At 53.3% G+C, this 25,742-nt stretch overlaps 2 protein-coding genes across 6 annotated transcripts; one reads left to right on the top strand and one right to left on the bottom strand.

Moving 5' to 3' along the window:
* Positions 1-4,112: 4,112 nt before the first annotated feature.
* LOC100544972 (ADAMTS-like protein 2) lies at positions 4,113-18,154 on the top strand. 5 transcript variants are annotated; one of them, XR_794611.3, is made up of 17 exons: positions 4,113-4,611; positions 5,884-5,959; positions 6,439-6,541; positions 7,452-7,597; positions 8,247-8,370; positions 9,643-9,723; positions 9,905-10,080; positions 10,332-10,761; positions 11,230-11,650; positions 12,096-12,202; positions 12,755-12,884; positions 13,234-13,447; positions 13,688-13,843; positions 14,793-14,963; positions 16,562-16,738; positions 17,355-17,494; positions 17,616-17,754. XR_794611.3 is itself a non-coding variant. In XM_010715785.3 (17 exons), the coding sequence occupies exons 1-17, from the start codon at positions 4,376-4,378 to the stop codon at positions 17,732-17,734; spliced, it is 3,009 nt and encodes a 1,002-aa protein (XP_010714087.1). In that variant the 5' UTR covers positions 4,113-4,375; the 3' UTR covers positions 17,735-18,154. The 5 variants fall into 5 exon arrangements, 4 of the variants coding, with proteins under 4 accessions (XP_010714087.1, XP_010714085.1, XP_010714089.1 ...); XM_010715785.3 differs by having other exon boundaries at positions 12,758-12,884; positions 17,350-17,494; positions 17,616-18,154; XM_010715783.3 differs by having other exon boundaries at positions 17,350-17,494; positions 17,616-18,154.
* A 79-nt stretch (positions 18,155-18,233) lies between these two features.
* FAM163A (family with sequence similarity 163 member A) lies at positions 18,234-22,075 on the bottom strand. The gene is made up of 3 exons (XM_010715782.3): positions 21,890-22,075; positions 21,700-21,814; positions 18,234-20,940 (listed from the first exon to the last, which is right to left on the bottom strand). The coding sequence occupies exons 2-3, from the start codon at positions 21,790-21,792 to the stop codon at positions 20,554-20,556; spliced, it is 480 nt and encodes a 159-aa protein (XP_010714084.1). The 5' UTR covers positions 21,793-21,814; positions 21,890-22,075; the 3' UTR covers positions 18,234-20,553.
* Between the last annotated feature and the right edge of the window lie 3,667 nt (positions 22,076-25,742).

Here is a 25,742-nt window from a genome sequence, read left to right as displayed (position 1 = left end):
GCTGCGGGGGGAGCCGAGCCCCCCGGCTCGCAGGAGAGGTCTGAGCGATGCGCTGCTCCCCGCACAAAGCCGTGACTGAGGTGGGGTCGCGCCGTCTCTTACCTGCTTTGCTGCCGATAGGACTTGGGGGGAAGGGGGGACGGCTTTTTGCTGCGAGAGGAGATTGAGGTGAGATGGTAGGGGGAAATTCTTCGCTCAGAGCGGTGAGGAGCCGGTATTGCTGCCCAGAGCTGTGGGTGCGCCGTCCTTGGAGGTGCCTCGGGCCACGGATGGGCCCTGGGCAGCCTGAGCTGGGGGCAGCCAGCCCGTGGCAGGGGCGGGTGGGTGATCTTTGAGGTCCCTCCCAACCTGAGCCATTCTGTGGCTCTGTGCACCCCAGCTTTGAGCAGCAGTGTCACCTAAGCTGTGGTTGCCTTTGGGTTCAAGCCCCAGTGTGCTGCTCCCGCCGCATTTGCAGCCTCGCACACGTTCAGCCTGCTCTGCTCTGCTTCCCAGGGTCAGCCTGCCAGATGTGCACTCCTTCACCCCGCACAGAGCAGGCTGTGAATGCAGTGGTCATTAAGGGATTAACCTGCTGCTTGCATTTTCTGCAACATGCATGCAGAGAATGCCACAGAGAGCCTCAGTCCCTAGATAAGCAAATTCCTCCCTGCACCAAGCTCTCTGAATGCAGTGCCTCTAAAAAAGCAGATGGTAGGGATTCCTCATGCACACCCCGTGTTCCTTTCCTATTTCCCTTCGCAGCAGGATGGTCAACGGTGCATCAAAGTTCTCTTTTCTGGGGGAAGGAAGGGACAAAATTGAAAACACAGTTGTTTTTTTTCAGCCACAGCTTTGATCAGAGCACAACACAGAGCACCCAGACCTGGGGGCTGAACACGGCCGTTCATTTCCAGGAGCACAAGATAACATCTGCAGGCAGTTTGAGGCATTAGGACATCTGAAGCTGTTTAGTATCTCAAGCAAGTAGCACAGTTTGCCATAGAGAGAAGCCCTTAGGTGAGGGATTGTGGATTTCTGTAGAGGACATGCAGTTAATGACCTCAGAAAAGGGCTGTTCAGAATTTAGTTCTTTTTCAGCTGCTGTTTTTGTCCTATGAGAGCTCCTTGTGCCCTGCAGTGGTGCACAGGGCCCTAAGGCACATCACACTGCAACAGAGCATACCCCTGCAAGCTTCTCCACTAAGGGGAACTAACAGGGTTTTGTTTTGTCTCTTCCTAGAAAGATTTCTAACCCCTGAGACACGGGCTTAATGAGTCCCAGGATTCAGTGCGCAGTGTGGGACACTGAGCCAATGACACACTAATTGCCATTATTCCCAGGTTTCTGGGAAACCCATTGTAGCTTGGAATTGATCTGACACGCAACAGAGAATCATTAGAGGGTTTATTTTATCCTTTCTGTTCTTCAGAAAGACCGCCTGGAAAACTGATAGGATGTCAGCCTGGGCCCTCCCTTCTTTAGGGAGCTGAAGCAGTTGTTTGTGGCAGCCTTTGTCTGGCTCTGGTGGGGGGTAGAAGGGAAACAGCTGCTGAGCCTTTGGGTAGGCAGGAAAAGCTTTCAGTGATGCTGGCTTAGAGACAGCAATATTGGAAAATCTTGGAAAAGTTCCCCAGCGTCACTGTAGGCTCTGCTCACCCCTGAGCAAGGGGACAGGAGGGCAGCCCTCACCAGAGCATGTGCACAGCCTCCCGTGTAGGTGTTGAGGCACAGGAATACCGTGGTTAGCCTCAGAGAGGAAGAGCTGCAGCTGTATAGCCTGCATGCCAAGCCACAAGTGCCTCCAGGGGAATTCTTGAGGAGAGCACCTGGCTGAGCTGCACGGTGGCCTGTCATTTCTGCTGATGTGATTTCTAGCCCTTAACATTTCTCATCAGCTGAGGAACTGTACCTGACCCTCCTTCCATATCCAAGCCCAGGCAGAGCCAGCCTTACAGATCCTGCACCTACGCCCACCTCCTGCCCCACAGTTTCTAGTCTGCTCCATGCATGGTTCTGCAGCATGGCACAAGGTAGAGCAGTTCGATGTCTCCCACAAACAGGAGACTGCAGAGGTGTTGTTTTAAAGCCCCTTGGCTCTCTTTCTCCAAGGAACGGAGGGGGAGAAGTCTGCTTGGCCAGAAGTAACTCTTGGGGTCTGCTGAGGGGCTTGGAAAACTGAAGCTGGGAGCTTATCTAATCTGGAGTCTATCCCACAAGCCTTAATTTATTATCTGGAAATTTGGAAAATGCAAGTATCACTAATTACAAACAAGAGCCATTTGTGTGTCATGGTTAGCACAGATTTATTTCTGACAATACAGCAAAGTCAGCCCAGATTGGAACCAGCTGCACGCACCTGAGTTTCACCTCCACATCTCAGGGCTGAGGACTCAGCTGCTGTCACACCATGAGCCTCGCTGGCAAAGGCTGCAGCTCAGCACTGTCCTTGCTTACACAGATAAATAAGTGCTGCTGGGCAAGGGCTGGCAAGAGTGCTTGGTCATGGAAAACCTGAGAGCCAAATCAATCTGTTTAGTGTGTGATTGATTGAGGAAGCAGGAACAGGGGCTTACAGAGGTAGAGGAACACATTTCATTTGAAAACTGCTGTCACTGCTTGAGCTGCAGCAGAGCCCAGAGGGATGGAGTGGGGCAAAGCCTGATGAAGGGCTGGGTAAATATTGCCACTTCTGGCCCACACGCCTCCCCCTGGGCAGTCTGTGCACCCCTTGGTGTTCTGTGGCCACTCAGTCACGTGGAAAGGGGCCAGCTGTGATTGATGCTCCAGCTCCTGAGAGACTGCTTTGCACTGAGCTCTTTGCACAGACAGATAAATCATTGTCCTCTCCTTCCCAGCAGCTGTGAAGGGCGCTTCCTCCGCAGGCCTGGAGATGCTTATCGCAGGGGTCAGGGGGAGATCTGAACTGAAAATACAGCCTTTCGTTTCTCTTTGTAACCACGGAAGCTGCATAGCCAGCATTTCCACCTGCAGTCTGATCGTGTGCAGTCAGACAGAAACCATAGTAGGACGCGGGTTGAAATGAGCATCTGGCAGCAGAAGGAAAGGTCTTGCTAAAAATCTACTTGTTTCTTTTACACTTCATTTTCCCACAGCACTTGCTCTCTGTCAGAGAAGCACATCCAGCCAGCACACCCATGTTGCAAGGAATTTGGTTGCACTGTGTTCACCATCAGCTTTTGTAATCACAAAAGGGTAAAGCATCAGGTGGTGTGGTGCTTTTCTTGCAGAGCAGGTTACTTTTAACACACTCCATGGGCAGTATGGTCACTATGTGCACCTCGACCATGCTGAATTCTAACCCCGAATCAGCTCCTCTGCATCTCCTCTGCCCAGAGGATGCTGTTGGCAGATGCTATAGAAACAAATGCTCAGGCAGGAATTACACTGCGAGATGAAGAACACTTTGGCTTTATTACACCATAAAAGAGCATCGAGCCAAGAGGCAGTCAACCAAAATAGTGAACCTAGCTCAGCAGACTGCTGAGCTTTCTTTCACATCCATCAATTACGTTTTGCAGACCGCTTCTTCCCACCAGGACTATTAGACTGCCACAATCAGCGGGTTTTGCTACGAGTAGCACTGATACAGCCTCCCCATGCCCTCAGTGTAACATAAGAGATGCTACACAGACAATACACACACAAAAATTATTTGTTCTCTTCTGCTACTACTGATACACCGTCAGCATTTTCAGCTGGCTAAATCACTTCTAGTCACTGCCCCACGGTAAGCTCTTTGCTGCATTTAACTCTCTGCTCACAGCTGTGTTGCAGTAAACAGCAAATTTGCTCCTGCACACAATTTGCAAAAGTCCCTGGAGCTTTTAGGGCATCACACAGCAGGAAAAACATCGCAAGAGAAGATATTACTGAAACATACGCTCACCTGCTGGGAATCTCAGAGGTGCAGTCAACAGCAGCTTGCTGTCGTGATCATGTAGGGCTGGGAGAGCTCAGGTTTGCCAAATTTAAAGGATTGGCCCCAGCAAAGCATGCTGGGTGAGGGAGAAAGTCCACTGCTGAGCACGGAGAGGCCAGCAAAGCTGTGCTGAGACAGCCTGTGAGAGGCTCTGGTTCTGAAGCACTCTTGAAAATGACTTTTGTGACAGTCGCAGGGTGAGGAACTTGGACCTGAGCCGACTTATGCACAAAGAAGAGTTTATTCCCTGCGATTACAGCTCTGCCAAAGGACAGATGCTTCCCCCCACCCCCTTCCCCGCAGCCAGGCACCGCAGCCTTCCTGCTGCTCAGTGCTGGCTGGCAGCTGGGCTGTGGGCTGCTGGCGTGGCTAAGCTGGGCTGGCAGTGAGCTCGCAGCTCGGGCTGCAGCCAGACTAAGTGCCACGCATGTCATGCCCAGCAGCCCTTCTCCATGCCACGAGATCCCAGAGGCATCCATCCATCCGTCCATCCTCTGGAGTTAGGCCGCCAGGTTCCCCAGCTAACCGTTCTCTGTTTCTGTCAGGACAGTAGTGAGGCAGCAGATGGAACTGGCCCCTGGGATGAAGAAGTTACCAAGTGGTGGGGAGAGTGGAGCTCGTGGTCCACCTGCTCACGATCCTGCGGCGGAGGCGTGATGTCCCGGGAGCGGCACTGCCTGCGGCAGCGGTGGGTCCCAGCGTGCATTCTCCACGGTGCCCCAACCTCCATTTGTCCCCTGCAGCTATTACAGTCCTGGAATTGGTCAAACAGGGTTCGTGGGGACCCAGCTGTTCCCTCTGGATCACCTCACCTCACTTACTATGCTCCCCCAGCCCTCATCAGGCACCTCGCCAGCCCGAGCTGCTAACAAGAGCCAGCATCGTACTGCACGGCACACCACTGGGGCTGCTCAGCCTCTTTCCCTTCTGCGTGACTGCACTCCTGAGGGCAGGAAGCTCAGACAAGGGCCCCCCACCTGCTCTGCCTCCTCCAGAAGAAAATTTCTTTTATGTGGGCTGGTTGGCAGCATAGTAAGGGTACAGATGTGGTGACACGCCGTCCGTCTGGGCACCGCCTCCCCATTAACAAGGCTTGCCATGTCTCTGCCTCTGCTTGACATCAAACCCAGCCAAAAGGCTCCTGCAGCTTTCAGCAGGGCAGCTTAAGTACGAGCCAGCCATGCCCTGTGAAACAATTTTTGCTGGAGTCTGCAGGCTGCCCCTGCTTCAGCTGAAAGAGATGGCAATTTTGAAGCCTTGTGATGTGAATTTAGGCTCTACCAACATTGTATAAATTGTTGCTCTGCAGGAATAGCTGCAGTGCATCTGAGCAGTCCAGCTTGAACGTGGTTCTTCATTACACAGTGAAGTTCCCATCTGTAACCTCGACCTTTCTCCCTGCATCTTCTCAGCTTTCAGGAATTTTTTTAGCTTTTGCATTAGTCGAGAACTTCAGTATCCCTTGGACAAGTGCTGCTGGCCAGAACTAAAGCATCACTTGCTGAGATATTCATCACCAAACCTCTTTTGCTAGTCTTGAAAGGTGTTCAGTACCCATGAGAGGTGCCATCTCTCTGCATGCTGCTCAGTGAATTCTGAAATCAATTCCCCAGCTCACTTCCAAATCGTAGGTGCTTCTGTGGAAATGGTGGATCATCAAGCCCCACTGCCCTTTTGTCACACCAACCCTTTTGCAGCTCAGAGATGTCTGGGCAGACACAGCCATGGAAATACTTCAGTTGTTTCCCATCCACTCAAACTGCTCCATAACGAGAGTAGCCTAGAATCACACTCCAAAGCTAACAGCACTGAAAATACCTTTCAGAGGAGACGTTGACTAGTGTAAATCCTGAAAACCTTACTCTGATAAAATCGCACCCTGACTTTTCTATTATCCTTGATTTCTTTGTGCTTTGCAGACCTCTAGCTTATTTCTGCTTTCACACGTTCTGCTTTGCAGGCTCCAGATGCCCCAGGGAACAAACAGCACCATGTGTGTTGGCCAAGCCAAGCACTACCAACTGTGCCAGCAGCAGGTGAGAACTGCTTCCAGCACTGACTGGTCCTTACTGGGGGATGCGAGGTTGGACCAGCAAATGCAGGAGCACCAGCAGTGAGGGTCTGGCAGAGGAGTGCAGATAAGAGGCACGGTGCACTCCTGGGAAGTTGCCAGAGTGCCTTTGAAAACATGGGAGTTGGGCTCTCCTCTCTGGGTCTGACAGGTGGGGGAGAAGGATATAGAACACATTTGTCGTGGGGTGGGGGGAGGAAGAAGTTTTTCTGGTATGTTTTTCCCTTTGCTGGAAGTAGATTTTGCAGTACTGTTAAATACAGCTGTCTGAGGCGATGGAAGCCTGGCCTTTCTGCCTGTATTACTGCACATCAAAGTCCATCACTGATTCCTTCCAGGGTGGACAGGGCATTTTCATCCTCCAAGGATGCAGCAGGGCCAAGCAGCTGTCACAACCAAGGCTGCGACATAGGGAGCTTTTGATCACATTTATTCCCTCCATAGCCCTGCCCAGCCAACACAGCAAGCTTCAAACAACAGCAGTGCTCCAGTTTCAATGCCAAAGCCTTTGGGAAGCGGTACTACCACTGGATGCCCCTCTATCCAGGTGGGTTTTCACAGCTTCACACAAAGGATCAGGGTGAGAAAACACCTGCAGGATTTTCTCAGACACAGGAGGAGGACCCAGGGGCGAGGGATGGATGCTCCTGGCTGATCCAGAAGTGCTTCCCTATGCTCCCTGCTTTGGAGAAATCATTCCCTCTCTTCACAGAACCACCCCAGCCAGCCAGGCCTCTTCTCACACTGGCATGGATCCTATGTCAGAATGTGCTGGTGAGCAGACACAGCGCACAGGCATCTCTCAGGTGTCTTGACTCACCAACAGTCAGCTTGGCAGAGTGGGTGTTCAGTCTGTGTGTGCCTCCTACCGTTTCAGCCACCTCTGTCATCCAGCATGCTTCCCACTGGGATGGCGGTGGGTTATTCTGAACAGGATGGCCGTCCATTTCCTACACAGAGGAGATAAATTGCTTCACACGAGTTGCCAGATGGCCCTCGAGGCCCAGATTCAGCTCCCCTGAGATATGTCTGCCTTTCTGGACCTGCCTGTTTTTCCATTAGCTGCCAAGGGAACACAGAACATCTGCACCTCTAACTTCCATTGCTCAGCTGGAAGGGGTGCAGCTGGCCACAGCCCCACTGTCAGTACCTCTCTTGTGGGTCGTACTTGCTCCTGTGTATTTATGTGTGGCTTGGGATCTGCTGATGTGGATTCCCATATCTGGCACAGGGGGATGGCACTGCAAAGGGGAGAGGTTTTGCCATCAAGAAGCACTTCTATGTGTGGCCCCAGGTGCAGCCTCATACCACGATCCCTTTACTACCACAAGGTCTGTAGCCTTGCAGTTCATCTCGAGAAGCAGGAACATCTAAGATGATATCAAACCAGCAGTGTGGATAAAGGGAAAGTCCCCTCCCTCACTGCCCATCCCCTTGGTCTGCCTTTGTCCCTTCAGATGACTACACCAGCATCTCCAACAAGCCGTGTGACCTCCAGTGCACCACGCGGAATGGAGAGAGGCAGCTGATGGCCCGAGCCCAGGATGGTACCTCCTGCAAGGACAGGACCTACCAAGGGGTCTGCATCAATGGGAAGTGTGAGGTGAGGCTCTGGAAGGAAATAGTACAGAAACCAGTGGTATAAATGCCTTGTTGAACTGCCTAGTTACTGTGAAGCCAGGGGTCCCAGCAGATGGGTGAAACCAAGGCTTGGCAAGAGTGATTACATTCACTGTAATCCTGTGGGCTAGAGCAGAGCAGAGGGACTCACACAAAAGGAGTTGGATACATCCACATTCACAGCGGGTAACAGAACTTTTCTCCCAGCACAGAGAAGACTAGGATTGCAGGTCTGTGTTCATAGCCAAACTGAAAAAGATTGGGTTTTTTCTCTTGTAGAATAAGGGTAAAGGATGTGTGTGTGGAGTGTTAGAGAGAGGTGTCTTAAAACCTCAAGCAGCCTGCCTGCCTTTGATGCAGCGTCTCCTGGAAGATGATGCTGTACATCACTATTACAGTGAGAAGGCTTTGCCAAGAGATGGGAGACTGAATAAATGGAAACAGACTTTCTGAATCTTATTTCCTGCACCTACACATGAGACCCTGCCCCAGGTTCGGGAGCACAGTGCACATGGTCACAAACTACCCCGCATCCACACCTATTCTTTAGCTCTCCTAAAGAATAAGGTAGCATCACCTTGAAAAGACACTGTCCCCTAAGAGACACTTTATTTTTGTTCTGTTCCTTGCAGCCAGTGGGGTGTGATGGAAGCCTGTATTCGGCCCGGACGATGGACAGATGCAGGGTGTGTGGAGGGGACGGCAGCACTTGTCACCGTGTCTCAGGCAGCTTCCGAAAGGCAATCTCACAGATAGGTACTCCCTGCTACCACAGTCCAGAGACTTCACCTGCTACTTCTTACCACCAACTGGCATGAAGGGTCACTGGTTTGAATGAGGGTAGGAGTTTCCCAGCTGCTTGGTGGAAAAAGCTGAAGAGTGCCACCCGTGCTTAAATACCAACAATTTATCCTTTTGGATTTATCAGAGGAGATTGGGTATGATATGCTGTAAATCAGGCCAGCAAGGTTTTCTTTCACATCTTCACCGTAGGAGGCAGCTGGGGATCTCTTTGTTCCTATTGATTTTGGCATCTCGCGCACCTCAGATGATGTGAAAAGGTCAATGAATCTTCTTTTATTTGTGCTAGGTGTTCACTGGAAGATTAGGCTCCTCTGATGAGGGTCACAGCATTTGTTTCAGCCTGCACTTCGTCTCCAGCTTTCCCCAGTCCTGTGGCTGATGCAGCTGAGGGACAGTCCCTCTGAAACTGGGCTGAGATTAATGGTTCATCTCTTGCAACCTCATGGCCCATTCCTCCACCAAGAAGGAACAGACTGTGGTATACTCATTAGTAATTAATTAACTGTGGTTTGAGGATGTTTTGGAACATCGTTTTACACTGCTATTGTTCCACTAGTCTACCTCATTCTCCACAGACGCTGGACCAGAGAAGTATTCTGGCTCCTTTCCAGGGCATGGTAATAGTGCTAACCTCTCTAGAAGCACACAGACAGTCTTGGCCTTCCATTCCAGGCCTCATAAAATCTTACAGGATGGAAAAAAACAATCAACAGACTTTCTGACAGGAAAGGCAAGCTGGCAAAGCCCCACAACGTTAAGAGCCTTTTACTTCCTACCCATTTAAAGGTCAATCTTTATGCTCCTCTTGAGACAAATTCTGTTGAGTCGGGAGCTGTAGGGACCTACAGTCTTCTCCCTGCACCCTTCAGCACCAATGCTGATCAATAGTAAGCTTTTTATGTGCTCTTGTGAGGAAAAGCTTGAAAGCACATTCATTCATGCACCCACAGCCACACTATTAAGCTCACGGAATTCCTTTCTGACTTCAAACCCAGCAGTGATCGAACTAAGCCTTAGAGACCTGCAGCGGTCATTTGCAAAGGGATTTCAGAAGGGAGCTGGGATTAGAGCTCACAGCTTGGCACAACATGCTTATGTCCTTAACATCCTGCTAGGGGTAGCGCTGCCCTCCTACGTGCACACCTATCCCACGAGATGCTTTGCCTATGAGCACTTTTCTGTTCCATCCTTGGAGTTTCTTCACCTCCTGTTCCTGCTCCTCAGGTTACGTGTTCATCACCAGCATCCCTGCCGGTGCCATGGACATCCTCATCATGGAGCGCAGGAAGACAGAAAACATCCTGGGTAAGCAGGGGGTCTGGCGGGGTGTGGAGGTCCCAGCTCAGCTGCCTGGGCGGTGGGAGGACACCTGAGCCATCCCTGTGAGCATTTCCTCCTGGGTGGCACAGGGTTTGCTTTCCTTAGTGCCAGCACAGCCTCAGCACTCTGCACGGAGCATCACATTTGTCTCTTTTTTCCTTTGAAGCACTCGCTGACGAATACGGGCATTTCTTCTTCAACGGCAACTCTGCCATTGACAACCCCCAGAACTTCAGGGTAGCTGGCACGATCTTCAAGTACAGGCGGCCTTCGAGTCTGAATTCAGATGGGCTGGAGTACATCATAGCTCACGGGCCCACTAACCAGTCCCTGAATGCCATGGTATGTGAAGAGGTACTTCTAGCCCTTCCTGTCTTGCCTGACCCAAACTGTGAGCCTCCCTCAGACAAGCTGCTTCCTAATTTTGTTGTCATACCAACCCTGTGGCTGAGGAAGCCAGATATTGCCTTGTGGGGTTTCCTCTTGGGTTTAAGAGGATGCTATCTTCTCTTAACATCTGTCACAAAGCTATTAGAAGAAATACGTGCCCTTAGAATAAAACAGGTTTTGTTTTCCTTCCCTGTTTCCTCCAGTACTATAACTTTAATGGGAAAATGCCACACATAACTTATGACTACACTGTACCACGGACACCACCACCTCTCCGAACTGCAGCCCCTGCTGTAGACAGACCTCGTTATCATCACCCAGTAGAGACCAGCCAGAGCCATCCTGTTCCAGCCAATTTCAGAGCTGCCAAGGACTCCAATGTCACACGGCTTTCCCTGTCACCAGATGACACCAACAAACAGCTTCCTCTAAAAGATAGGCATGAAGATTTAGGCTTCATCCATCCACACTTCTTCCACACCAACTCCACTAATCACCCTCGGGGCTGGGGCTGGGAACAAGGTGAAGAAAAGGAGAAGTATGAGTTCCACATAAGACAGGTCTACCACGCAAACACAGCAGGAGAGGAAGAAGGAGAGGAAGCAGCAGCAATTGGTGAAGAAACAGAATTGGGTTGGTTGCTTTTTTTTTTTCCATTTTCTTCCAAGCCTTAATTCATTGAAAAGGGGCACTGGGACATTCCACGTTGGTTCACTTGAAATGTAGGGTGGCTTTTCCATCAGGCAGACGGGGAAAAAGGATGGTTAATAGCAGGGGTGGAGACTGTCAGAGTGCAGCTGGTTGCTCCTTGCAGGAAGGGGAGCAAATCTGAGATCTGTGTGAGAAAGCCGAACAGTTAAGGGGCAGGACTAGGAGTGAAGTGCACCTACAGCATAGGTCTGAGCTTTAATGCAACTCCTGGGCCACGGGGCAGGTATGGGATTGCTCAGGATAATTAAAGCCTGTTGATGCAACCTGATGGCAACTTAGGGCTTTGAGGCCAAATACTCAGTGTTTTTTGCCTTACCAGGCACCACTAAACCACATGCTGAAGTATAAGGTGTGCAAGATAGTTATCACATCCCGATATTCTTCCTCCAGCCCTCAAATTCAACCAGATTTCCATCAGCACAGCTGTACCCTACAGCATGAGGAGGTCTGAGCTGTCGGAGAACAGCCGCGTCGCATCCTCCAGGCTTCGGCTCTTCAGGAGGTTGTGCCACCAGGACCAGCACCACGCTGCCTTCTGCAGGGAGCTGCAGTACCTGGCTGCCAGGCTGGCCCAGAGGAACAGCACAGCAGGACTATGGGCTGAAACAGCTGCCCGGTGGCCACAGGGTCTCCACAAAGCGCCGTCCCGTAAGAACTCACTGCAGGACTTGAAGGTGGAGATGTTTGCTGGGAGACAGGGGAAAGCGAGCAACTACAGTGTGATGGCATCTGTGGAGAGCTCTCTGCTGGGTACCAGCACAACGGTGGACGTCAGCCAGGCAGAGCCTCTGCGGGCCCCCGGCACTGAAAGGTGGCACTTGGTTTCCTGGGCAAAACAGGAGCATGGTTGGCTGGGGAGGGAGGGGTGAACCAGTCCTCTGGTAGTCTCACTGCTGTCCTTGATGTCTCCATTTGCCAGCAACTCTCCGTGGTATCTGTTGTAGGTGCTTGAGCAACGATGTGTCTTCCAAATAGCGTTTGGCACAGCTCATGGTCCAACACGGAGCTTCTGGAACATACGTTGTGTTCCTTTGCCTCAGAGAGATCCATTTAAATGTGTTCTGAAGGACCTGTGGGGCTATGGCTGTTCACAGTCTTACTAGCTGAATATAGGAGGTGGTTTCCCCATCCCTGGAGGCATTCAAGGCCAGGCTGGATGTGGCTCTGGGCAGCCTGGAGAAAAGGAGAAAATACAGTATAATTTATGTCCACAGCAATTTTATGTCTTTATTTCCTGCCTCCTCCTCTCTCTGCAGCAACGAGTTTGATGTGAGCCCCGTGGGCCACGATGACATCAGCTTGGCTGACATGTATCGGTGGAAGGTCTCAGCTTATGCCCCCTGCAGCTCCACCTGCACTTCAGGTAGGTAAAGACCCAGTGCTTACTTTGAAGACTGCTTTTGTCCTGGTGACTTCTGTAGTTGGAATCCACTCAGCAGCCTCCACTTTCTTTGCTATTTGATTCCCTCTTTTTTGGTATCTAAAGAGGAAGGATGTGCTGTTTTCCCATCAAAACACATTTTCAAATTCCATTGGTCTTAGAATGGCATCTTGAAGCTACTGACTTTTGTAACAGAGGTGCAATCATTCAGAGGTGCAAAATTTCTGTAGTTTGTAGGGTGAGTTTTAGCATCAGTTTATTTGAGAGTTTAGGAGAGGTTTATGTGCCAACACTCGGAGTCCAGGAAGAGAAGCAGAGCTATTCAGAGCATCTGGCTGACTTTTGTCTGGAGGCTTTTATCAGTTCAAGCCTTGCCAAAGCAACTGATCTTGGCAGGACCTTTTTGGCTACCGGTACTTTTAAATTACAGGTAGACTTTCAGAGGCAGTGAATGCTCTTCAGTGATTTTCTAATAGCTAGGGGAGGCTTTTGGTTCTGGTGGAGCCTGACCTAGACAAGATCTTGGTTGTCCAGCAGGTATCAGTGCCTCCTATGCAATGTGTGTACGGTACGACGGAGTGGAAGTGGACGAAGCGTACTGCGATGCCCTGACCCGACCAGAACCTACACATGAATTTTGTACAGGCAGAGACTGCCAGCCTAGGTGAGTGGAAATGACATCTGCTCCCCCTGGGGAATACACATCTTTGAAAGGATCATTTCCTGCTCACAGTACGCAGCCATTTCTGGTCTGGAAGATGTACTTAAACAGCTAAACCTGTGCATCCTCATGTAAGTGAAAAGAGGGAAGGAATTTTCTGTGTCTAAATTACCTGCTAAGCACAAAGTTGTTTTTCCATTACCACAGACCTACACCTGATGAGCAGATTCATAGCAGCAGTTAGTGGGTCAGGGAGTCCCAGGCAGATGAACACTCCCCAGCCACCCTCTATCCCCAGGTCACTTACGTGGGTTTTGCTTTGTGCTTTCTCTCCTGGGGACTGCTTGTGGAGGTGGGAAACGAGCCGGTGGAGTGAGTGCTCCAGGACCTGTGGTGAGGGCTACCAGTACCGCACCGTGCGCTGCTGGAAGATGCTGGCTCCAGGCTTCGACAGCTCTGTTTACGATGACCTCTGCGAGTCAGCTGGGCTGGCCAGGCCCATAGAGAGGAAAGGCTGCAAGAACAAGGCCTGCGGACCCCAGTGGGAGCTTTCAGAGTGGTCTGAGGTAGGCATCGGGGGAGCTCTGCATCCAAGGATGAGCTGGGGTCTGAAGGAAAATGACAGATGCTGGGTGCTTCCCTCCGGTGAGCGCTGAGGAAGCCCTGCCTGACTGCACGCTCACCTTTACTCACTTTTCTCCTTCCCTGCTGGGGCCCTTCTCCTCTCCACCAGTGCAGCAGGAGGAAAACGCCTGTGCTTGTTCCTCTTGTGCTCTGCTTTGGAATCCAACTCGGTGTCATTGCAGTGCTCAGCCCGATGCGGCAGCCAGGGGACGATGAGGAGGGAGGTGCGCTGCTCGGTGGAAGCAGCCCTCTGCGATGAGTCCCAGAAGCCCAGCAGTGAGAAGGAGTGCACAGGGCCGCCCTGCGACCGCCGCTGGACCGCTTCCGACTGGGGCCCGGTGAGTGCAGAGGGGCTGCTCCTCCATGCCCCCACTTCTGAGGGCACAGGGCTGGCAGGAGGGAGCAGATGAGCAGTTACGCTGCTGCTCACTGTTGGCTTTCCTCTGGCAGAAGCTAGAGAAATAGTGATAACGTACATTTTTGAGCCAACGGTGTGCCCAGGTGGCCAAGAAAGCCAGCAGCATCCTGGCTTGTATCAGCAGTAGTGCAGCCAGCAGTAGCAGGGAGGGATCATCCCCCTGTACTCAGCACTTGAGTTCTGTGTTCAATTTTGGGCCCTTCACAAGAAAGACATTGAATTGCTGGAGCATGTCCAGAGAAGGGCAGGGAGCTGTGTGGGGTGTGGAGCACAGCGTGATGGGGATCAGCTGAGGGAATGGGATGGGGCAGTGTGGAGAAGAGGAGCTCAGGGGAGACCTCACTGCTCTCTGTAACTGAAAGGAGGCTGTGGTGAGGTGGGGTTGGCCTCTGCTCCCAGGTAACAGTGACAGGAGGGGATGGGATGGCCTCAGCACCAAGGGAGGGTCAGGTTGGGTATTAGGAAATATTTCTTCTCAGTAAGAGTGGTGAGGCACTGGCACAGACTGCCCAGGGAGTGGTGAAGTCCAAGGGTCTTTGGAGGTGCATCTGGTCAGGGAGCTCCATTCTCCAGGTACCAAGAGCTCCTCAAATTATTGAATGGAGCTCATTCAGACCTAACTGGAACTTAGAATCATAGAATCATTAAGGTTGGAAATGATCTCTAAGATCATCTAATCCAAGCATAAACCCATCATCCATGCCCACCAAACCATGTCCCTCACTGCCACATTTCCACGTTTCTCCAACACCTCTAAAGACCCTTGGGATCAAGTACCACAGCCGCAGATCCAGGGCTCCAGACTCTCACTGCTGACCATAGGCCCCTCCACCTCCCTGGTGTGTCTAAATGCCCTTTATTCCTCCAAGTGCTCAGGTTCGTGTGGTGAGGGACGCATAAGCCGTTTCGTCGCCTGTCGCAACCTGGAGGGCAAGGTGATCTCTGACACACAGTGTGACCCAGCTGCCAAGCCCCTGGCCATCCATCCGTGTGGAGACAAGGACTGCCCTGCACACTGGGTGGAGCAGGAGTGGGATCAGGTAAAGCCAAGCCCAGCCCTCCGTCCTCAGCCCTCCTTCCCACTGCATCCCACAGGAGACGATGGGCACTTGGCTCCCTTGCTGGAGCGAAGTTGTACAGTGTGACCACCAGCTGCATTGTTGCTCCTTCCAAAAAGAGGGAAGAGGAAAATACCCCAGCTTGTCCCCACCATACCCCAGTCTGTGGCACTTGTGGCCCTCCAATAGAGGTCTCTGGGAAGGCAGCAGTGTCCTAAGGAAGTCCTCCTCCTCTCCCACTTCTGGCTCCCACCTGGCAGTGCAGGCACCTCAGCAGAGCCCCATCCAGAATCTGCACTTACACCCCCAAGGTTTTGGTCTCGCTGCCAAAGAGAAAGCCCTAGAAAAACCAACTGCATCTCCAGTTAATAAGAGCCAGAGGTAAGGCCTCAGCCCAGGCCCCTGCCCTGGGAGTCACCTCCAGCCCAAGAGCATTTACATAGCCCAGGGGCCCTGTTCTATTAAGCTAGCAATTGCTGCCAGCCTGCTTGCCTTGTGTTGCTAGAGAGGCTTCTATTACAAGCTGGTCCAAATCTCAGAGCACCCAGAGAGAAACATCATGACATACCTGTGGGGTTTGAGCTTTGCCTTGTAAAGTCCAGAGAAAGACAGGCATTCACGGAGCACGAAGGAGGGCTTCTAAGGAATCCTTTTTCTAGCCTTCCTAGCTGCTGACTGCATTCAGCTGGAAGTCCCTCCAGCACAAGTAATGAGCAGAAATCATTTACAGCTAGGGACCCATGGCACTCCTGTAGCCCTTTCCTGCTCTGTCCTGTGGTGTAGGTCACACCCAATGCTGCAGTGCAGTTTTTGAGCTGTGCCTGAGTGATTAAACTCATCTGACCTCTGAAGGGCCAGCTGGGCTCCCCTCTTTTGCCTGTGCCAGCTTCTTTGCTGTGCTCTCTCAGCTGTTCAGCTGCGGGTGAGCTGTTTGCAGGATGACTCAGAAGGGATGTGAGCCAGCTGTGCTGGCCCTGGCACTGTGAAGAAGGGCACTAAGCAGTAAAGTCTCACGCTGGTAAGTGCTGCCCAAGACACCAGGGAACACAGCTAGAATGAGATTCTGCCTCCCACTGCCTGCTTCTCTCAGTGTTGTCCTGAGAGGTGGATCCCTCCCATCTGTGCCTGCATAGCTTTGGGCTGAGCTTGGGTACTTGTCCACGCACATCTCCTGCAGTGCACCAGCTTGGTCCCCTTGAGCCCTCACAGAGCTTGTCAGTACTCCAGGATGTAGATTACTGCACAAATGCTACGTGGTCTTTTAGGACATAGAGATATATAAAATAAGACAGAAACAGCCTCTTACAGCCTTACCTTGGCTGCTCCAGGTCCCTTGTGGGAGCTACTCTCAGGCCAGCCAGGCTCAATTCAGCATCCTCCATGCTAGTTGAACACATAACCATCTCCTGTCCCCATTCCAGAGGAATTCAGCTCCCTTGCAGGCACCCCTTGCTCCCGTGACCCTGGCAGCACTACCTCCATCAGCCTGGTGTTAGCACATACATTCAGCTCGTTCTGAGCAGGATGTCACCTTACCTGAAGCTCTACAGCAGAGCAGCAGTTTATGTTCTACTTCCCAGTGTGATGCCAGCTGCGGACGAGGGACGAAGACCCGGGTTGTCCTGTGTGCAGGGCTGGAGAATGGGGTGTACAGGGAGTACCCTGAGAAGCGCTGTGAGGTTGCACAGAAGCCTGAGGAGCAAGCTGCCTGCTTCATGAGGCCGTGTTCAACCTGGTTCACTACATCCTGGTCTCAGGTACGGCTCAGCGTGGCGGGGAAGTGGGAGAAGAGCTAATCCTGGGTGGTAGAGTGTGACCTGCAGTGAGAATTTCCAGCAGTTCAGTCTACTGAGGGTCTGGGTGGGATCACGAGCTCTGCTTTTTTAGCAGACCAGGCAGCAAGAGGAAGGACTGGCCCACAGCAGCTGGAGAAAACCTTAGAGCTCGTGGATTATTGCCTCAGGCAAAAGCATGCACCACTGCAGGTGATGCAATCATGTCTCCTCTGCCAGGAGTTGATGGTCTGTCCTTTTGATTGCTTTAGTTAGCGTTTAGTGAATGGGGGGGGAGGCGAAGCTGCCATTTTGTCCATCTTCTAAAACAGCACCAGCCTTCAAAGCAAAGCCAACTCTGAGCTGCATTAAAAAGCAGAAAGCAACCTCCTCCCTCACCCTGCCCCAGCTTAGAGAGGCTCTCTTCAAGCAACCGGAGAAGAGCCTGAGTTTGGGCTTAGATCTGACCCAAACCTCCTCGAGAGCAGTCTCCCAAGCACAGACTGCCAGGTCTCAGTGGAAGAAAGAGCTCGGGACCTATACCTCAATAAAAACCCACCTCTCATGCTCTCTCTCCTCTCCCTCGATCCTGACAGTGCAGCAAGACGTGTGGTGCTGGCGTGCGACTGCGCGAGGTGAAGTGCTACCAGGGGGAAGCGCTGGCCCAGGGCTGTAACCTTGCTTCCAAACCAGAAGGCAGGCAGGCGTGTCAGCTCCAGCCGTGCCCCACAGAGGCCCCAGGTGAGACTGGGAGGGCAGGGAGGAGGAGGAGCCCTGGGAACCCTTCGCTCCCTCCAGCTCTCACAGCTTGGGGAAGCATGTTTGCTTTGTAACCCCTTCTGTGGTTGCTTCTGCTCCCCAGAAGATGACTGTGAAGACAAAGCGACGGCCAACTGCGTGCTTGTGCTGAAGGTGAAGCTGTGCTCTCACTGGTACTACAGGAAGGCTTGCTGCCGGTCGTGTCGCCTCAAGTCACCGTGAATGCTGCCAGGCTGTAGTTCCTTTCCGAGTTCAGGGCCATGAGCCCCCCTGAGCCAGACTTTACCACTTGAAGCCACCTCACTTGGCTTGGCCGTGGAGCCAGTCCCTGTAGACCAGCCTGCTCAGTGAGAAAGGACTCCTAGGGCTTAGTCATCACTGTTCCCTCTCCACCAAGAGGATTTTACTGAAGACAAACCACCAATTCCTAGAAAGCTACTGAGAAGTGAGTTGGGAGAGCCTGTCCCTGCTGTCAGTCGCCTCCGGAGTGCTCTGGTTGGAGGCGGTGGGGCACAGAGCCAGCCCGCAGCAGGGCACAGGCTGCAGTCACCCCGTTCTGCCCTGCAGATTGTTCTGCTGCATGGGCAATTTCCAAACACAGCCAAAAAAATTCTGTGTCACAATAAAGAGCTAAACCATCAACTGTGTTTTGGGGATGCATGCACCTAGGCCGGGGGGGCAAGGGAGGAGGAGGGTGAGAAGAGAAACAAACAGGAGCAGGTGGGGGGGGGGGTAGAGAAATCTTAGCATCAGGACAGCTTGCAGGGCAGCTCTGGATGAACTCCATTTTGTGTTGCCTGCCAAAAGAAGAGAAATCACTCCTGTTTTGTATTTCAAAGTCCTCATTTATTTCTGACATGGAATTTGGACCCATAGCTGAGCAACAAAGACAGAGAATAATAACAGAGGAAATCTGAAGTGGAAAAAATCTGAGATGCCTGCCCCTACCCTGTCCCGTTCCTCCACCACCCAAACCTTACAACCCACAGCTGTGTCTCTGTTCCCTGCCCTTTCAGACTCACCCGTCCATCTGCAGCTGCCAGGCCCAGGGTTTTGTGCTGGCTGTGAGGGTGACGCTCACCTTCGGCCATCCATCTACCTTGGAGCTGCCTCACCTCGTCAGCTGGTGACAGGTCATACTTCATTTGCACATGATGATATGGTTGCTTTCACCAGAGAGGTGACCTGTAGAAGCAGAACCCCATATTCTCTCCCCTGGGGACTGCAAGGTGGGGAAGCCTTGCTTCATGCCAAGAGGTAGAGTTGGGCAGTGGGAATGGCCATGCCCGTAGCAATCATGCTGTGACATTAACTTTGTGTGGCTCCAAGCGGGATGGAGACCAAGCCGAGCAGATGCTCTAGTGGGAAAGGACAGCATTTGCTGAGTTAGCCAAGAAAAACAGAGAGATGATATTATCAGGGAAGAGAATTGGACGGGAGCCAGGTGCTATCAGCCAGTGGGATCCTCAGAGCATTGCTGCTGCTAACTCTCTTCTTTCGTCCTGCCTGCCCTTATTGTGAAAGGACACGAAAAGACCTGCTATTGCTGTCTGGAGAATGGAAGGAGACTGTAAAAGAGGTGCAGCTAGACTGAGTCTCAGCATAATAGAAACACAAGATCTTTCTGGCCCAGAGATGGGGGAGACGGTGAATAATGTTTGCTCATACGCTGTGTAAGATGCATGCTGGGGCATGGTGTCTGGATTGCAAAGACCATCATCATTTTTGGCTTTCATCCGGCTCCTTTTCTTTGGGTTGTTTGAGTAGAGGTGCCAAACCAACAGCAGGTCCAGTGTGTCAGTTAGCCTACTGCCTACTAACAGACATCTGAGTCTGACACAGTGTTTACCTCCACGAGACCTCCTTCACTCATGCTTGAGTGGGGAAATCAAGACTCTTTGGTCCAAATCCTTCAGATGGCCAATCTCCAAATGGTGGTGGTGAAAGAATACCCCACTTGTACTTTGGAGCAGTTCTACCCAGTATTGCAAGGGCAAGGCAAGCATTTCCTGCTGTTGCTCCTGGCAGCACCTGTGGGCTGGCCGCATCCCTCCTCCCTGCTGCAAGCGGGGAGCAGTGCTGCGCTGTTGCTATGGAAGTGCCCGTGGACGATGGAGATGTCCTTTTGGTCATTTTTCACCTAATTGGATTTGTGGAGGAGGAAGGAACTTTCCCATCTTCATTCCGCAGATGGAGCTGTTGGCTGAGCTGTTGTCACACAACTGCTGGGTCTGGCTCGGGTCTTCTTCCCAAAGTGAAGGGGGAAATTGTGCTCCATTGGAGCTCCTCACAAAGGAGGGGATGCAAGCTGGTGGGCTCTGCTGCTGCAAGCCAAAGCGATTCTAAACCAGCATCCTTCTGGATGGGGTCTGGGCAGGGCTTTGAGGTGATCACACTGCAGTCATCTGGCGGTGCAATTCTTGTAAGCAAAACCTCGGTCACTTATGGGCCCAAGTTAAAATCGCTCCTAAGAAAGCTTGTGAGCAGTCAAAGTGGGGGCTTTGGCCGCAGAGAGATCTGCCTGTGCTCGTTGCCACGGGCGAACGGTCTTCGCGTCCCCTCGCAGTGATCCAGATCCTCTCCTACAACTGCAGCACAGGCTGCAGTGGGCGAAGCTGAGCCCTGTGTTAGTCCCCAGCACAACGTGAGCTGCTGACAGCGGTGCTGCGACCAGGGGGAGCAGGATGGCCCCAGACCCCCATTCCCACTGCACTGTGTTTCCCATCCCCATCCTGCGTGCAGGGGACGTGGGCACAGCCTCAGCTGGAGATGGAGGACACCAAAGGCGCCGCTCTGGGGAGCAATGAAATTAGTTTGTACTGTACATAGCCCTCATTAGACAAGTTCCTTCAGGAGATAGAGTAATAATTACACTTGTAGGTGCAGAGGTCGCCGTCTGGATAACCTCCTCCACGGTGACCCGTGAGGCTCTGCCACTCCCCTCCATCAGGAGAGCCACGCTGCCCTCGGGCTCTCCCTGCACGACCCCCACTATCTGCAAGCTGACAGCCCCATCCCTCGAGCGGGGTGCGTGGCGGGGGTCACACCTCTGTGCTGATGGCTCTGGATGGGGGGAAGCCCTCGCGGAAGCTGTGCCGGCTCAGCGGGAAGCCCTGCAGGCCGACGGGCGGCCCCATCTCGGGGTAGCAGGCGGGCGCGTAGGCCACGCGCTCACCCCCATTGCGCACCATGTCGGGGGTCCGTATGTAGAACGGGGAGCCGTACGGGGAGCAGGTGGGGCAGCGGGGGTGGGCCCCGTGCTGGTTGAGCTCGGGGATGGGTGTGGGACTGCCCTGCCCGTCCGCCATGCGGGAGCTACAGGCGTTGCACGTGCCGGGGTGTGAGTGCGTGGGAAGGTCGGACTCTTCCTCTTCTTCCTCCTCCTCCTCCTCTTCTTCATTGGGGTCATCTTTCTTGCAGCAGTAGTACTGCGGAGAAGGATGGGGTAGGTGAGCACGGGGCAGCCCCAGGCACCACCTGGGACACATAACCTAAGGGTAGATGTGGCACTGAGGGACACGGTCAGTGGTGGGGATGGGTTGGGCTCGGACCTGGTGATCTCAGCGGTCCTCCTCAATCTTAATGACTCTATGGTTCTATAACTCCGGTTTGAGCAAGACCAGTGTTGACTCTACTAACAAATTAATACAAATTAAAGAAGTGAGAAAAGCGCTGGAGCAGGAGTGGGACAGCTTCTCAGCCCCATGAGCTGCTGGAGTTCCCCACTGCTGGAGCTGCCTGCTCGGCTCCAGCGGGCTGGGACCTGAGGGCAGCAGGGTGAGACCCAGCCAGGAGCAGGTGGGGGCCAGCAGGGGAATGTGTCCCCTCCCTTCACAGTGAGATCTGCATGGGGAAGGGATCTGGGGATGCCACCCCCCCAGTAGCCTCTGTGCTTTCCAGCACGTTGCTGCATGGCACAGACTCGGCATTAACTTTTAAAGAGGTTGTAGGCAGCCGCTGTTGAAAGCTTCCTCGTCTAATTTATAGGAAGGAAAAAAAAAAAAAGCAACCCAAAAGCTCTTCATCCGGTATTGCAAATCCAGCCAAGCCTACACCTAAGTGAGCAAGCACTGCAGCTCCTCAGATTCCTGTGGGAGGCAGTCGGGCAGCCTCACCCTGCCCAGCACGGGCACAAAGCCCCCCAGCCCCTCCTGCAGCCCCGGCGCAAGGGATGTCCCCACGCTCACCTGTAGCCTACAGTAGCAGAGCACAGCAATGATGCACAGTAGGATCACTGTCGCTAGGATTCCCCCGGTGATGACAACAGTTCCTGCTGTCATCCGACCGATTCTCCATCAAACTCTGAAAGGCAGAACGTGGGGACAGTCACCACCAAAGCGTCACCGTTCTGACCCCACGTCCCTGACTGGCACTTACCCAGGGATGCGGTGGCCGCTGGCGGTCATGCCGGCCCCGGGACGGTTGGGGGGGGGTGGCAGCTCTGCATGGCCCTGGGGAGATGCCTGCGGCCCTGGGAGCGGGGACAAGGAGGAGAAGAAGCCATCAGCTCAGCCCTACGCCTGCCATCCCCGTTGCCATCTTGTCCCATCAGCAGCCCTCTGTGAGCCGCTAATTGATAGGACCCAAGCGCTGGCGGCTCGCAGCTGAGCAGATCTAATTACCCTTCAGCCACACGACCCTAATTGATGCGGAGAGGTGGCAGCTTCCAGATCACAGCTGCCAACCTGCTCCTCTGCCCGAGCAGCGGGAAAAGCCCCAAAAACTCATCCCAGCGTGGTTTGCCAGCAGCCACACATTGATTTCCAGCACTCAGAAAGGCACAGTGCAAAGCCAGAAGGATGGTTTGGATTTACTTCCTTTCTCGAGCCACTCTCACACACAAAACAGGGGGAAAAAATGAAAAAAAACTCCAGAAATCGATATACCCACCAGCCAGCTGATAGAGCCATCCATCAGCACGCCCGCACGGAGCTAACAATAGGGACAGCACGCTCTGTGACAGCCACACGGCACCCTGGATGGCTCGGGGACACCCCACAGAGCCACCAAGTGCTACATGGAGAGGGACGGGGACACGTCTGTCCACACCCTTGGGGCCCTCCCTGCCCCGTACCATCCCACTGTCCCCAGTGGGGATGAAGCAGGCTGACCCCGCAGCCAGGCGTGGGGCTGCTTGGCGCAGAGATCCATTTTCTTTAATTGATGCCGTGCGGCAGCACAAACTTACAGCCTGAGCAGCGGCTCTGGAGCGAGCGGCTGCTATATTTATTTCCCTTCAATGACGTCCGTGCCGGACGCGCACAGCTAGCAGGGCAGCACATTACCTTTGCTGGTGTGGGTCAATGCGTGCCAGTGCTTTCTCCAGTCTGGACGGCCCCAGTCTGTTTTGTTGCACACCCATCCCTGCACCCGCACGGCAGCAGCAGCGGATCAGCCCCATGTGGGGCAGACGGACAGACGTGGGGCTGTGTGCGGGTGGCTCAGCCCCGCTCTGCAGCCTGGGTTAATTCAATGAGCTGTCTGCCTGGTGAATTAGCGGCCGTGGCCTCACCAGCATCCATCCTCTCACAGGGCCTAATTGGAACAGAACAGCGCCGGGGTGGGCTGAGCACCCTGAGGGGCCGCAGCGGTGGGTGGGAGCCCAAAGATAACCCTGGTAAGAGAGACCCCGGTGCTTCTCCCTGTCCCACTGGGGCCACCCTGAGTGGCCTCGTGGGAGGGATGTGATGGGCACAGGGTTGGGAAGCAGCTGTGGGGACCCACCGGTGTCTGGTGGGGCTGGGCAGTTCCCAAATGTCCCAGAGTTTCAGTGGGAAGGGAACAATTCCTGAGCACACGCAGCAGATGGGTAAATGGATCAATTGCAAGTACCAGAAGAAATGAGCAACATAGAAAACCATAGAATAGGAAAAGCTTAGAAGGCTCCAACTAAGCAGAGTGGCCTCCAGCACCAGAGCATTGGAGTGCAGGGGGACGGGGACCTGTGTGCAATGTCTGCAGGCACATTCCATCCCCCTGCGATCTCAGATCCCATCCACTTTTCTCACCACTTCCACCAAAGGAAGCTCAGACCCGGGTTTATTTCTCACCCTCTGAGCCAGAACAACCGGTGTGCATCCTACAGGGCAGTGGCTGTGGAACAGGGATGTTCCAAATGTCCCCAGGCACCTTCCTGCCCTACAACGTGCCAGGGAGCCAGAGGGATTCAATTAGCAAAGATCGTTAAGGGGTAACAAAATGGAGCATCGCACAGTTGGGTGGGGCAAGGGAAAGGGGGCTGCGGGACAAGGCTTTGAGAAGGGAGCTCAGGGACATGTGGGACCTCTGCCCACTCACCCAGGGCATGGTTTAGAAGAGGGCACCACATCCATAAGCCACCATGTGGAAGGAACCAGCAGCCCAAGCCAGGGCTGCAGCAGGCAGCAGGTAACTCTCTGACTGCTGCCACTCCCCAGAAGCACTCCGAGGGCTGGCAGCAGCTATAACCCCACTGTAACACCCGTGGCCCTTCTGCATGGAGAAGGGGCTGCGAAGGGCGCACAGCCTCTCCCTGTGCATGATGCAAGCGCTGCTGCCCGGCTGTCAGCAGCCCCCAGCATCTTTGCTGGGAGCATAAACAGAGGTTTGTTGTAATGACTCATTAAGGTCTAATTGCATTCCCCCAGCAATACAGGGAAGCAGCCTCCCACGTGCAGCAGTACTACAGCCAGCAGCTGGGCACCATCCCCTCCCCAAAAGCATGGGGCAGACAGAGCGACGCTGCCATCCCCAGAGCAACGGGAACCAAACCCCAAAGCAGCATCGGGTCTGCGCTTCCTTCTATTCCTCATGGGGGATGCTGAGCTCCAGGGGGAAGCCGGAAGCTGGATACCCATTGCCAGAGCATCAGTATCACAATAGGGCCTCCATCCTGCAGCATTAAGGCCCTCTGACCTCTCCCCTCACTCTCTTTAAGGGAGACTCCACGATCCTATCCACGGTCGCTTTTCAGAGCCGTCACAGGGGAATCACATCACGAAGCCTCTCAGCCTCGCCAGCAAATGAAGCATGAAATGTGCTTTCAGTAGAACACGGGTAACAGAGCCCCGATGAATATTTCACCTCACTAGGATGCAGTGTGGGGTGATGCGGCTGCAGGGAGAAAGAGGCAGCAGAACAGGGAGCACTCCGACCTCGCTAATGCTTTGCTGCTGGTTTTGGGTGCAGCCCTAGAGTGGACCCACAAAGGAGCAGTGCTTGTAGAGGTGATTCTGCCCATGGCCAAGCTCAGCAGTGCTGCTCAAGCTGGAGAAGCATCTCCATTTCTGGAAAGGCCTCTACCACACTTGGCCGTTCCAAACACCACCTTCCAGGCAAGGTTTGGGGATGATCACACCAAAGCAGAGCAGCTGGGCCCCCAGATCCAATCCCACGGCAGCACTTTGGCCACAAAGCATTCAGCTGTCCCTTCTGACAGCACCATGCCCAGCACCCAAAGCCCAGGTGAGTCCACCCAAACTGCTCCACGTGCAATGGCCACAGGGTGCTCCACCTGGGATCGCAGAGTGGAACAATGGGGCTGAAACGCAGCACTTTGGAGAGGTGTGGGAGCACATCCCGTGTCCCCCCCAAGTAGAGTGGGATCATTCCCCATTGGGAACGGCATCTTCAGAGAACCACAGTCCAACTCAAACGATGCTCTGATTCTATGGTTCTTTCATGCCTTCTTGGATAGCTTCTCAACAAGTGAAGCCCTCTCAGATGGAGAATTTTCCCCCCAAGCCCTACTCTGAGTCCACAGGACCCCACTGGGATGATGCTAGATACGAACAAGCGGCCCAAAGGCACCACAAACAGCATCACACAGCAGCTCCACACCTCGGATGCACGAGGACCAACGTGGGGGAGAGGAATAGAAGCCCCCACGACACAACGCTCCATCGGGTGGAATATTCCATGGCCTATCAGAAACCCTCTCCATTGTAGAGGCAATCAATAGCACACAACGAAAGCTGGCTGGAAACGCTAGGTGCTTCCACATGCCCTTTTGTGGGGAACCAAACCCTCCTGGATAACCTTAGGAAAAAACAAAAGGCAGACCCATAACTCAAGCACGGGTCTCCTTCAATTACTGAAGCTCAGCCAGAGACAAACCAGAGATCCTCAGGGATAAACAAAGGGGCCGGGCACCATCCACACCCCAAAGAGTCAACGCCACAAAGTTGGGCAGTGTGATCCCAAAGAGATGAATGGGGTCCTGTGGTTCCAGAGCCCCTCGTAGAGCATCCCC

This window comes from Meleagris gallopavo, chromosome 10 (genome assembly GCF_000146605.3).
Source record: "Meleagris gallopavo isolate NT-WF06-2002-E0010 breed Aviagen turkey brand Nicholas breeding stock chromosome 10, Turkey_5.1, whole genome shotgun sequence".
Lineage (NCBI taxonomy): Eukaryota > Metazoa > Chordata > Aves > Galliformes > Phasianidae > Meleagris > Meleagris gallopavo.
Note: the sequence above shows the minus strand (reverse complement) of the source record. Positions and strands in the feature narration are given on the sequence as shown.

Coding starts and splice junctions, on each gene's coding strand:
- FAM163A (XM_010715782.3), bottom strand. CDS start 21,792: ATGACAGCAGGAACTGTTGTCATCACCGGGGGAATCCTAGCGACAGTG. Junction 20,941..21,699: donor TCTGCTACTGTAGGCTACAG/GTGAGCGTGGGG, acceptor CCTTCTCCGCAG/TACTACTGCTGCAAGAAAGA.
- LOC100544972 (XM_010715783.3), top strand. CDS start 4,376: ATGCCACGAGATCCCAGAGGCATCCATCCATCCGTCCATCCTCTGGAG. Junction 4,612..5,883: donor CGGCACTGCCTGCGGCAGCG/GTGGGTCCCAGC, acceptor TCTGCTTTGCAG/GCTCCAGATGCCCCAGGGAA. Junction 9,724..9,904: donor GAAGACAGAAAACATCCTGG/GTAAGCAGGGGG, acceptor TTTCCTTTGAAG/CACTCGCTGACGAATACGGG.